Consider the following 13,407-nt stretch of genomic DNA (forward strand, 5'->3'; position numbering starts at 1 on the left):
TTGCCTGTACCTTTTTGGTCCTTCTCTGGTAGGCGAAGGCAATATCCTGTCTCTGTGCATTGCTGCGGTTGGTCAAAATGTTGACAATGGTGACCTCATCCACACCTATGGAAATACAAGTTGTTAATCGTTACTCAGTATACTCTAGTATTTTGGGCTTACATAGAAGGTGTCAAGCAGAGTTTTTCAAACTGAAATTTACATACTGTTTTCCAAACTGAAATACCAAGACACCAAGATTTGCTCTATCTCTTTTGTCAGCATCCTCTACCCAATGTGTACATTCTCTTTCCTTTTTTCTTGACAGCCTCAAACCTCAAGCTTAAATGGACCTTTTAAATATTTGTGATTTAAAAACTATTTTATTCATAAATCGGTTTCTGGAATCAACAGTAGGAGGTGTATATGTGGGGCTTTGGCAGTCAGATGGAACAACAGAGATTTAGTAGGATTTTAAATGAAGGTCCCCAAATTGCCATTTAACTCGAGATTTAATAGAGAGTAACTGCAAACTGAATTAATAGAGATAATTATTTATATTTATTGCAGGATTATGGCTATATAAGCAGCTAGGTATAATTTCTATAATTATAAAAATTGTCATGACAAATGAGTCAGATTTAATATGGCAGTTTTATTTTAATAGCATAATTGATTAATACAATCATACTTATTGAAGACAAAATTGTTTTGTAAGGAAAATAAATGTTCCACTGCCTTTAATCTTCAATAGGCAATTTTAATAATCAATTTTATAACTTTATTAAAAAGAGTAAGTGTTTTAATCTAAATTAAATCTAAATTGGGAGTTTTGACGTGCCACCAAAATATTTTAGTACCTATTTTAATTGGAACATGTGTATTTACAAAGATAAGCAATGCCTTCTGGTGCCTGCAAGTTTCCAATTTTGTATCAGAAATACTCCTAACATGCTATTTAACTTAAGAAAGCACAGTTTGTAAATTCAGAATGTGAAAATTCTCTCTCCTGACTGATTATTAACTTTGTTTAATAAAAGAAACAGTCTTTGCCATAACTGGATAGGTAATTCTTGGCTGAGAAAGTAGAGTTGCTAAACCTACAAAGTCACTTGCAAACTACAAATGGCTTGGCCTGAAGAAAATCAGAGGAGTCCTGAAGAAACAGAAAGGTCAAAACTGTAACACTTGAGACAAAGACAAACAGCAGATTGACGGAGGAACTATTTTGAATTCTCAAGTGTGTTAGATAAAAAAGTATACAGTTAGAATTTCTGGGTATAAAAATAAATAACTTTTTTAAATGTATATGCTCATTTCAAAGCAAGTCCATACCAATATGCTTGCTATCTTAACTGTAGCATCTATAACTTTAGTTCTGATTTTTAGAGTAGCCAAGGTAAACATAGAAATCCAATTGCTGGACATGAGATTCAGCTTCAAAGATGCTTATTTCAGCATTGTATACAATATTGAAAAGTAAAGTAGGAAAAACACCTGTGTCCAATAAGAGGCTGATTAAATGTTCTTTTTTCCATATAATGGGATACTATGCAGTCATTTAAAATGATGGCATAGAAGTATTAATTAATGTTGGAAAATATCCACAATATAGGTACTGTTAAGTTAAAAAAAAAAAAAGGTTGCAAAGCAGTATGCTCTGTATACTCTCATTTTTGTAAAATGTGTATGCATGTATAAGAAAATACCTAGAAGTCTCTATATCAAAATTTTAATAGTGATCATCTGAGTGATGGGATTATGTATAATTTAAAAATTTTCTTTATTTTGATTATCTGTACTTTCAAAGTTCACCATAATGACCATAAATGGGTTTTTTTAAATACCCAGTGAGTGGCAGGCAGTCATTGCTCTAGAATAGACTAGTGACTTCACTTCAAAAGAGTCCCTGTATAGCTCTAAATACTTCAGTTAGAAGAAAACACAGTATGTATAGTAATTAGGAATTACATCTATATAATTCTCTTCAGTTTCCAAACATCATAAGACAAGCTATGTTATTTAATCCTCATAACAACCAAGTGGGGATAGCTATTTCTTTTTCTATTTCAGAAGTGGAGGCTCTAAAGCTCAGAGGGACTGCAGCCCATCCCTGTATGTGTTATGTGTGTAAACATTTGTCCTACTGGGGTCTCAGCTTCTATATCTGCACAAGTAAGGGGGCTTGAACAATGACCCCCCACTTCTGCTTCCATAAAACACTAATGGATAAAATTAAGCTTTAACTTATATTTTGTTTCAATTAGGAACGGGCAGAAGAGATTGATTCAAAGACTCTAAAATATCCACAAAATGGACGTGTGCCTGGGCTGCTGTGCATGCGTGCCTACCCACACATGCGTGTTTGCTTGCTCGTTTGCTCTCTTGCTCTGTCTCTCAAAATTCTATGGCTCTAGCTTTGTATTAGGAAAACCACTTGTTTATTAATGTATTTTGCCTTGTACTTAATTTTATTACCCACAACTGAAAATGCTGAAGAACCATCACAAAATACAATTCTATCCTCTAACCTCAATTCTAATACTTCCAGAAGTCAACCTAGGGGCCGCTGGCCTGAATGCATACCAAGAACAGTGACCCATAAAAAAGTATTCTCTCTTAAAAAAAAAATGCAAAGTCTGTGTTTGGGTCAGAATGTGGTTCTTGGCCCACCTGCATTAAAATCACATGAAGCACTTATTAAAAACACAGTCCCTTAGGCTGCACCTGAGAACTACTAAGTAAGGCTCTCTAGAACTTGGGACCCAGGAAGCAGCACTTCAACAAACTCCCTAGTAATTCCTTATTTGAGAATTACCAACAGAAATGGATAACCATGGTGGGAAATGGAAATGTCTCTAGAAATCTACCTCTCTAAAAGACTTCTATGTCACTTCTACCAACTGCTTTTGTGAGGTACAGGGTCGACTACAATTTTAGGAAAAGAAGTGCTTACTTTTGTCCAAACAACCCAGGTAAGAAGTAACATCTAAAGAGTTCACTCCACAAGCTGCAATGCAGTCCCACACTCTTAGTCAAGGACACAGCTTTTTGCCCTTCTTTCCATAGCAGCTAAGTATCCAGCCAGCACAGATAGAATTTAATCCAATTATCGGAAATCCCCATAAAGAGCCTGGGTGGTTAACCTGAATCTTACCTAGGAGGCAGCAACAACCGTAGTCTAAAGGAATCAAAATGTATTTTACCTAAATTATTTACCAAGCAAACAGCCAGCTGAGATGCAGTATCTAACATGCTGGGACTTTACAAGTGAACAGCCGTAATGCATTGCACAAGTGCTAATGCCACTAACTACAAAGAAATAAAATGGAGGCTATTTCTGCAAGTAGAAGACTCCCCTCCCACCGCCCTGCCCAAGAACCTCACCTGCATCAGCTATTTCTCCCATACCACTGTCTGCATGTTTCAAATTGAACTGGAAAGAGGAAAAAATCATGGAGCCAGGATCAACTGCCTAGTCAAAGCCACTTAAGTCATGTCCTATATTGTAATACCAAATACATGCATCTGCAAATGGGATTGAACCATCTTATCTTCAGAACACTGCTGCTTCCTGTTGCCCTGCTATTATAATTGGTGAGGCCATTTATTCCTGTGAAAAATTGTTCAGTACAGGTTGAGGCTGCAAGGGTCATCCGGTTACTCACCATTTCTACCCAGGATGCAACTGAAGGACTCGGACAGAACCTCGAATACCTATGTCAGCACAATCATCATCAACAATGCACAACCAATGCCAGGACGCCAGAAAAGCTCTAAATTGAATATAGTGCCAGAGGCCCGGGAGATGGGGCTCTGCCTCCCTTGATTTATACTCTCTGACCTCTCATGTTCCAGTGCTTAAGGAAGGGTTTGCTGGGCGGAAGGGCCCAGGGTCTAAAGAAACTGTGTGGGTGGGGCGAGGGCATAAAGAAGAAACAGAAAACCTGAATAACACTTTCTTTTCCATCCTCTTTCTCCTGTGTCTGATACAAGTGATCACAAAGTCATCTAAGCAAAGGCTCTCCCCAAGGAAGAGTGATGTGGATAGGGTGATCCCACAGAATGTGGATGAGAACATGAATTCTGTGATCCAGGCAGTTTTTTACAATTTTTTTTCAAAACGAACAGAAGTTACAGTTTTCCAACATTGGTGAAGAACCAAGACACAAATGTATTTGGCTCCTGACGGGAAACAGCACAAGGAAATCTTTAAGCATTTACTCGTTGAACGAAAATGGCCAACTAATCTAATTAGCTAACTACAACAATATTTTCAGCACTCGGATCGTGGGCACCCCAGAGGTCAGTCACTGTTCCAAATGCCAGTCAATCTGAAGCAACAGCTTTGCCAAGGGAATGCCTCGGGGAGGCGCTGCTGACAGCAAGGTGCCAGTAGAAACCTGGGGGTCCTGGGTCCCATAAATCATTCACCGTATTTTTCAAGCATAGAGAACATTTGCAGTTTAAAATGATGGCTGGATCCAAAACCACAAAATCAGCCTCCTGGAGTTTCCTCCTCCTTTGTGCGGGTGGAAACCCCAAGTCAGCTCCAGCGCCTGGCATTCCATGGAAAATGTGTGTCTTTATTGTCCATGGCAAGGCACCAACAGCCATTCTGAACAGGATGCTGACTCACATGTGCCGAGACACACTGACTGCACAAAGAAAATGGATTTCATTTGTGTTTGATGAAGGTCTCAGGAGAGTGTGGGCTGACTTGGAAAACAAAGGAAAACTGTCCAGATCCTCTCCTTACCTAGATTATGGGGAAGACCACGACTTGACTAAGACTACTGTGCATACCAGTATCAAAGCTGAGAAGAAATCATCTTTACAAAAAGAAGGTCAGAGGCATGCCAAAAAAGAGGACAATGCCACAGAGCTATGGGTGTGTATATGTGGGCATAGTTCATTTATTATAATAATAGTAACTTTTAGCCAGGCGCAGTGGGTGGCTCACGCCTATAATCCCAGCACTTTGGGAGGCCAAGGTGGGCGGACCATGAGGTCAGGAGTTTGAGATCAGCCTGACTAACATGGAGAAACCCCGTCTCTACTAAAAATACAAAATTAGCCAGGCTTGGTGGCACATGCCTGTAATCTCAGCTACTCGGGAGGCTGAGGCTGGAGAATCACTTGAACCTGGGAGGCGGAGGTTTAGATGAGCCAAGATTGAGCCATTGCACTCCAGCCTGGGCAACAAGAGCGAAACTCCATCTCAAAATAATAATAATAATAATAATAACCTTTTACTGAGTACCTACTATGTGCCAGGCATTTTTATCAGATGCCCATATTCTACCATGTGCTTCTCACCACACCCATCTGAGGTGGGTGCCATTGTCATCCCGGTTGTACTAATGAGGAAACCAATGCTCATAGAAGGCAGAGACTCACTCAAGGTCATACAAGCAAGACACTTGCAGGGCTGAAATTCAAACTGGGACTAAAGACCCTGGCTCACTGCACTGGGCAACTCTGCCTCCTGTGATAGAAAATTATGCAAAACTTGAAAATAAAGCAAGAGGAAGACAGCATATCCTCCAGGTATGTGCTGGAGCACTATCTCACAGGCCCAAAGACTTCTGCTCAAGGGACCTGCTCTTACCTGACGTGCTACTTCCTACTGATTTGGGCATACACTCTGTGGGTTACATGTTAACTTGTAGATTTTGGTCCAGTAGAAAGGATAACCCCAAAGGTTGTGGCTTCACTGCCCTTTAGGACATTAATGGTCTTGTATCCAGCTCAACAATCTTTCTTTTTTTTTTTTTTTAAACAGGGTCTCAGTCTGTTGACCAGGCTGGAGTACAGTGATACAACCGTGGCTCACTGTAGCCTCGACCTCTGGGGCCCAAATGATCCTCCTGCCTCAGCCTCCTGAGTAGCTGGAAGCACAGACACTCACCACCAATGCCCAGCTAATTTTTAAAAATGTTTTTTAGAGATGAGGTCTCCCTTTGTTGCCCAGGCCCTCCTAAAGTGCTGGGATTACAGACAAGAGCCACCACACCCAGCCTGGCCCAACAATCTCATTCCAACATTCTTTTCTCAACACTTACCAACATCCAGTACCTCAAATTCCCTCTGAACCAGCCTTACCTCAATGCATTAAATGTTTAATATATGTTTATCCTATGAGTCAAGTTTGTACCTTTTTAAAATTATACTTTGATACTTTTTCATACCACACTCCACCATCTAGCTCCTACAAAGGATATGGGACAATAATGTGTCAATACGTGTAGAGAACTGGGCTGAAATTTTTACATACAATTGCACTTACATTTGGTAATCTGTAGATGATCATTTGCCACCTGGTAATAATGCATGGCCACTAAAGGGATAACCCAGCTGAGGTTTTTTTCAACAGAAAGAGCTAGAAGACTCTCTTCTGAGGAGAGACATGAATAACTCAGCAGAGGAAGTCCTTCCCAACAAGCCTGTTAGGCCAGCCAGTCATCCATCTACTGAGAGAGATTTTAGGGAAAGAAAAGCTCCCCTCTAGCCATAGGACTACCCAAAAGCACCTTCAGCCATGGTGCTGGCTGGCCCGGAACCCCTGCTGTCAAAGTTGCCCCTCTGGGTCATCTAGCACAAGCAAGCACTGTGTCTCCAGAGTGTCTCTCATCAAGACAGGACACCCAGCAGGCTGACAGATGCCAGGGGAGGCCTCCGGATAAGTAGCAGCCACAATGTAGTGCTCTGGAAAGTCCATGGGACTCAGACCTGTGAGATCCTGGGGCACATTAGTTCCCTTCCTAGGCCTAGGCATCTCACCCCTATAGAACAGAGATAATGATAATACTTATTTTACCAGGATGCAGAAAAGACTGGCTGAGTTAACGACTAGAAACACATCTACCGCCTTCATTCAGCTTCTCTGTCACAAGCCTGGCCCCTGCCTGCATGTGAATTTCTGCCTGTGAAATATGGGGCAAAGAAAGATAGAGAACATTTTTGCCATTGGCACACATGGATGAGTAGTCCAGTTACATGACAAACTCTGGCAGCTGCCAGGAGATGGGAGAGAAAGTAGGCACTGCACAGGGTGAAAGGAGACAGGGGAGTTTGGTGCCTCTCCCAAATCTGGCACAGCTGGGGCACACGGTCTCAACTTGGGGAAAGCGTAGTTTAGCTAAGTGCCTAAGAAGTGGTTTTGGTCCAAAAATCAAATTTCTTCTATTTCCATTCCACTTTGATCTCACTTCAGCTGAGTTCCTTAGAAAGGATTTAAGGTATCATCGACTTGGTAATCTCACCGGCTGCTTTAATAATCTAGAACCTTGTCTGCCTTCCATGCAGAATTATATTTCTGAAATAAGCTACAAGACCAGCAGGAAAACACAAAGTATACCACTGCTCAAGATTCAAATCAAATCAAATTGTCAGTGAAGGAACATGCATAAAATGCAAACACTGTATTGTGTCCCGCTACTCTGTCACCCTCATGGGACAGAAAATTAAAAAATGTGAACAGATGCGAGAGAAACCAACGCAGCCACCCTTAACTCACTTGTTAGTGAAGAACTTTCTTGGCGTTGCTGACACCAGATTAGAATCTGGTTACTGCCATTGTCCCTGGCTGAAACTGGTATTTGGATTTCCTCAGGGAAAAGAGGTAACCGTTTTTTAAAAAAAGAAAGAGCTGAAGAGAGGCAGGTGATGAAAGCTGATGCCTACAATTAGAAAAGCACCAGGGACTCCTTTTCCAGTGTTTGATAGCTACGTGGCTCAGATCTGGCACCTACATAGCTACATAGACAAATATCACTACAAAGAAAATCTGTGCTGGCAGAGTCACAGGGTGGCTGTGACTCAGCACTGGCCTCTTTGTTCCCAGCACTGCTGTAAGATGAGAAGTCAGTCTAAAGTAAACTTGAACACAGAGAGAAAGGCCTCAGCAACTGGGAAGGGTCCGTTCCCTCTCGTTCCCTTCTAGGAGGGTGAGAAGGCCCTGGGCTACATGAGTCACAGAAGAGCTCACACTCAGACCTGCTCTTGTTGGTTTAGCTCCTCACTTGTGCCCTCTGTTAGAGGAGAGAGGCTACTTTTCCCAGCCAGTCTGCCTCCTGGCACCCTCAAGAGAATATATTTCTAATTGTTTTGCTCAGCCAAATAAATATACCTGGTGTGCAGGTGAAACCAAAAATATCCATCCTTGCTTGTTCTGCAGTGGAAGGGGATGTTAGTCTTTTGGCCACAGAAATCTTAAGCAGTTCTATTTTAAAAGTATAAGAAAAAAATAAGTGCAAAACTTCGTGCAGTTATGCTTCTATACTTGCGCTTCTGAGAAAGGGGGAAAAAAATCACCCACTTTTGCATCCCTTCCGGAGAACACAAATACTGCTAAAATCAAAACTGGCAATAATAATAGGGTAATTCATTATCCTCCCCTTCCAGAGAGAGACCAAAGCTGTACCAGTTTATTGGCACTTACACTAACTCTGGGGTTGTGCTGCTGCTAATTACAATCTATTTTCTGGAGTCTAGATTCATCCTTTTCTAATTTAGCTGACTTTCCTTTCTAGTTATTTGGACCCATATGGTAAACCATTCACAGCTGTGTTGTACACGCCATAGTATATATTTAACCCAAGGCCAATCTAAACCAAGAGACTCCTACAGATTAAGTCTCAGCAACCTCTTGTTAATTAAGCAGTATTACTACTTTTGCATGACTTTACTCAGTTTCTAACTAGACATAAATTAAGGTAAGTCGTTGCATAGTCTACCTCAAGCCGGAGCACACATAAAACAATCCTGCATTTGGTTTAGGCAGCACAGGCAAAAAATATTGAGATCCCTTCAAACTAGAAACAAACCAGACTTATTTTGATTTTAGCAGTATTGTGCTTCTCCCCCCTTCTCATAAGCACAATAAACGAGTATGTAGAGTATGATGAGAACACAGACCAAGAAATAGCTGGTTCTGCCTTCTCAGAGAAAGCTTGTTGGTGCTGTGCACTGGCCCAGGCTGAGAGGTGAGTGGGAACTGTGCGGATGTTTGAGGTGGGGAGGAAAGAGGCTACACGCTCCTCAAAGAACAAAGGCAGAGGCATGCTCTGTAGAGGGCCGTGAACAGAGCCAGAGATGAGGCTAGAAAGATACTCTGTAAAGGCTGAAGCAGGGAGGTCCCTTAGAAGACAAATGCCATAGACCAGGCAAAGTGGCTCACGCCTGTAATCCCAGCACTTTGGGAGGCCGAGGCAGGTGGATCACCTGAGGTCAGGAGCTCAAGACCAGCCTGACCAACATGGAGAAACCCCATCTCTACTAAAAATGCAAAAAAAAATTAGCCGGGCAGGGTGTAATCCCAGCTACTCGGGAGGCTGAGGTAGGAGAATCGCTTGAACCCGGGAGGCGGAGGTTGCAGTGAGCCAACATTGTGCACTGCACTCCAGCCTCGGCAACAAGAGCAAAACTCCGTCTCAAAAAAAAAAAAAAGAAGACGACAGATGCCACAACAGCTCACAGGAGAGCGGTGACAAGAGTTAGGGGAAGGGGTGAATAAGAGCTGCTTCCCAAGCACTGGAAAGTGAGCCAGGACAGGTATTTTTGGTTTTGTCTGCACACCTGGAGGTATATTCATTCAGTTGAGCATAGCAATTAGGAATATATTCTCTCGAGGGTGCCAGGAGGCAGACTGGCTGGGAAAAGTAGCTTCTCTCCTCTAACAGAGGGCTGCAAGTGAGGAGCTAAACCAAGAAGAGCAAGTGTGACTGACAGTTCACCTGTTAGAACAGCCTTCGTGACTCCTGCAGCCATGCCCTGGCCATGGCAGGCAGTGCCCCCAAACAGGTCTCTGACCAGCTCTACCCTCCCTCACCATCATCCCACTCCAGGCCTGCTCCTGTGCACCATCCGTGTACTCAACAGCAGCTGATTAAGCCTCCTCCAAGGTGGCCTGCTCCCAGCTCTTCTTTCTGAGAGCACACAGACCACAGGGAAATCAATGGAACATTACATGGAGTGGGTAACGTCCCGGCACACTCACACACACGTGTGTACACACGGTTACCCCCGTCTAGGAGAGAAAGAGGCCCAGTCATCGTCACATGGTCCTTTGGCTTTTGTTTCTATCAATACTCGAGGTTTATACCACGTCCTTTGATGTCAAGGAAACACCAACTACTTAGTATTGTCTCTTCCCGATGAAGGGTTTGAGGTGGGAGTGGGGCCAAGGTGTGGTGTAAGCTTCTTAATTACACTTAAGGTAAAAGGCATTCTAAAAAAAGGTAAGATCTTAATTAGCTCATTTTTAAGTGGTTTTAGTTATCCAGTATCTAATAATACCAAGGAGAAGAAGGAAGGAACAAAAGGGTTGTCATCCTTTCCAACTAATGACTTCATTTTTGTTTTTAATTAAGTTTACTGCCTTCCACTATGAAAGTAATACAGGTCATCATAGAAAATTTGCAAAATACAGAAATACAGAATATACTGAAAGCCCAAGAAAGGAAAAGGATCAATTGCCCACAATTCCATATACAGGCATACCTCAGAGATACTACTGGTTCGGTTCCAGACCACCACAATAAAGCAACTATAGCAATAATGCAAGTCACACAATTTGGTTTCCCAATGCATATAAAAGTGTGATTATATTATATTAAGTGTGTAATAGCATTATGTCTAAAAAACACACATCTAAATTTAAAAAATACTTTTATTTCTAAAAAATGCTGGCACAGAGACAAAGTGAATAGCATTGCCACAAACCTTTGATTTGTAAAAACCACAATATCTACAAAGTGCAGTAAAGGAAGGACCATGAAGTGAGGTACGTCTGTTTCCATTGCTAATGCCTTTTATTTTTTCTTTTTTGATTAAAAGAAATCATAGGCCAGGCCTATGTTTCACACCTGTAATCCCAGCACTTTGGGAGGCCAAGACAGGTGGATCACATGAGGTGAGGAGTTCGAGACGAGCCTGGCCAACATGGTGAAACCCTGTCTCTACTAAAAATACAAAAATTAGCCAGGTGTGGTGGTGCATGCCTGTGGTCCCAGCTACTCAAGAGGCTGAAACAGGAGAATTGCTTGAACCCAGGAGGGTTCTGCCAGGAGGCAGAGGTTGCAGTGAGTCAAGATCATGCCACTGAACTCTAGCCTGGGTGACAGAGTGAGACTCTGCCTCAAAAAGAAAAAAAAAAAAATCGTTGTGGTTGTGATCACGTGGCATATACCATCCCATTTCTATTTCTTGATGCAACTGACACATTTAAGGTGAATGGATGTTAAAATGAGTGTTAAGGAAGTTAGCGTGGTGATGGCTGCACAACTCTGCAAATACACTACTAAACACACTGAAATGTACACTTTATATAGGCAAATCGTATGGCAGATTAACTGTATCTCAATAAAGATGTTGAAAATTATTGACAAACTTCATTTTTCCTATCTACATTCTGCAGACATTCTATGCAATACAGAGAGTTACACATTATCTATGTAATACAGTTTTACTTATTTACTTAATGATTATAAGGAAGTATACCTCAAAACATACTTCCCAACTAAAAGATTTATCTGGTTTTCCCTATCATAACCAATGCTAATATTAACACTGAGCTCTTTCTTCGCAATAGTTCCTAAAAGGATTTAGGGTTTTAATAATGCCAGCAATCTAGAAATTATTTTAAAGGACCAACGGACGCGCAAAACCTAGTTACTCTCTAAAATCACTAAGCATCAAAAATAAATAAGTAGGCCGGGTGCGGTGTCTCACACCTGTAATCCCAGCACTTTGGGAGGCTGAGGTCAGTGGATCACTTGAGGCCAGGAGTTCGAGATCAGCCTGGCCAAGATGGCAAAACCCCGTCTCTACTAAAAATACAAAAATTAGCCAGGCACGGTGGCACATGCCTATAATCCCAGCTACTTGGGAGGCTGAGGCATGAGAATAGCTTGAATCCAGGAAGCAGAGGTTGCAGTGAGCCGAGACTGTGCCACTGCACTCCGGCCTGGTGACACAGCAAGACTCTGTCTTAAAATACATATATAAATAAGTAAATAAATAAATAGGCCAGGCGCGGTGGCTCACGCCTATAATCCCAGCACTTTGGGAGGCCAAATCAGGTGGATCACGAGGTCAGGAGTTCAAGACCAGCCTGCCCAAGATGGTGAAACCCCGTCTCTACTAAAAATACAAAAATTAGCCAGGCGTGGTGGTGCACACCTGTAATCCCAGCTACTCGGGAGGCTGAGGCAGAGAACTGCTGGAACCCAGGAGGCAGAGGTTGCAGTGAGCCAAGATCACACCACTGCACTCCAGCCTGGGTGACAGAGCGAAACTCCATCTCAAAAAAATAAATGAATAAAAATAAAATAAATAAAAAGTGGACCTAAGTGAAACTTACTGAACATTAAGTCTGGGGGGAAAAAAAAGGAGATGGAGAATCTAAAGCTAGACCACAAATATGAGACCTAACAGAAGTCAGTAAGACCACAGATGAACAATGTTTTTCATATCTGAAAATAATTCAAGGCAATGAAAAAAATCTATTCCTCACAGGTGGGTGCTACAACATCATGGTGTCTAAGAACACAGACCTAGGGGTGGACAGAGCTGTGTTCAAATCCCAGTTTGATCCAAGGCCAAAAGACCTCAGGCATACTAATCCTGACTTGTATCACCCAAGACCTGGGGATGACAGAACACTACATCAGAGGTTACTTTGAAGTTCATCTAAGATGAATGTTCCTGAAGTGCCTGGTGCAATATCTGCCCACAATGAGCATTTCATAAATAGTTGCAATGATGATAATGTCAGCTGCTTTTGATCAAACTGGAATGTCGGAATCTAAATCTTAGCCCTCTAGACGTTTCTGTCTAAAAACTACAGTATTTTTCTACCAACTCCAAAAGGGCCTGAAGGTATTTTTATTACCATGAGAGTTTCAGCTGTGACCAGAGTTCATTTGCGCAATCTTTACATTCCAGTGCACTAAGTGCTTTCTCACGCAGGGACAAAAGAAGTCTTTGTCCCATGCTTGTGAAAAGCACCATCTTTGCTAGATGAGTTAACTGCTAAACTTAGGGTTGCTGCAATAACATGTTGGGAAACCACATGAATCTAGGCACATCCAAATAGTGAAATAGGATGGGTTTTAGGAAAGCAAACCACATGGATGTGTATGTGCATGTGTGTGTGCATGTGTTTGTACATGTGTGTGTGTTTTAAGGTAACGTATTTTGAGTACCATCTATTATATGCCAGGCATCGTGCTAAATGCTTCATACTTTACAACAATCCCGTGAGGTGGGAACTTTGATTAGCGCCCCTTTATAGGCAAGGAAACTCAGTCTTAGCAAAGTCCCGCGTTTTCCCCGAGTTGGTTGGCTAATGAGTGAGTTGTGGAGCCAGCATTTGAACCTGGGCTCACACATGCTCTCATCCACTATGCTCCACTGACTGGAACT

General features: G+C 42.0%; 1 protein-coding gene across 2 annotated transcripts in view; it reads right to left on the reverse strand.

Annotated features, from left to right (window-relative positions):
• Positions 1-13,407, reverse strand: part of ANXA2 (annexin A2) — a 47,917-nt gene that overhangs the window by 16,738 nt on the left and 17,772 nt on the right. For both annotated transcript variants that reach the window (XM_054451121.2, XM_063652673.1), the window contains exon 4: positions 11-105. In XM_054451121.2, coding sequence (XP_054307096.1) covers positions 11-105 — 95 coding nt within the window. The remainder of the gene's footprint in view (positions 1-10; positions 106-13,407) is intronic.

The sequence above is a fragment of the Pongo pygmaeus genome, chromosome 16 (genome assembly GCF_028885625.2).
Source record: "Pongo pygmaeus isolate AG05252 chromosome 16, NHGRI_mPonPyg2-v2.0_pri, whole genome shotgun sequence".
In the NCBI taxonomy this organism is placed as follows: Eukaryota; Metazoa; Chordata; class Mammalia; order Primates; family Hominidae; genus Pongo; species Pongo pygmaeus.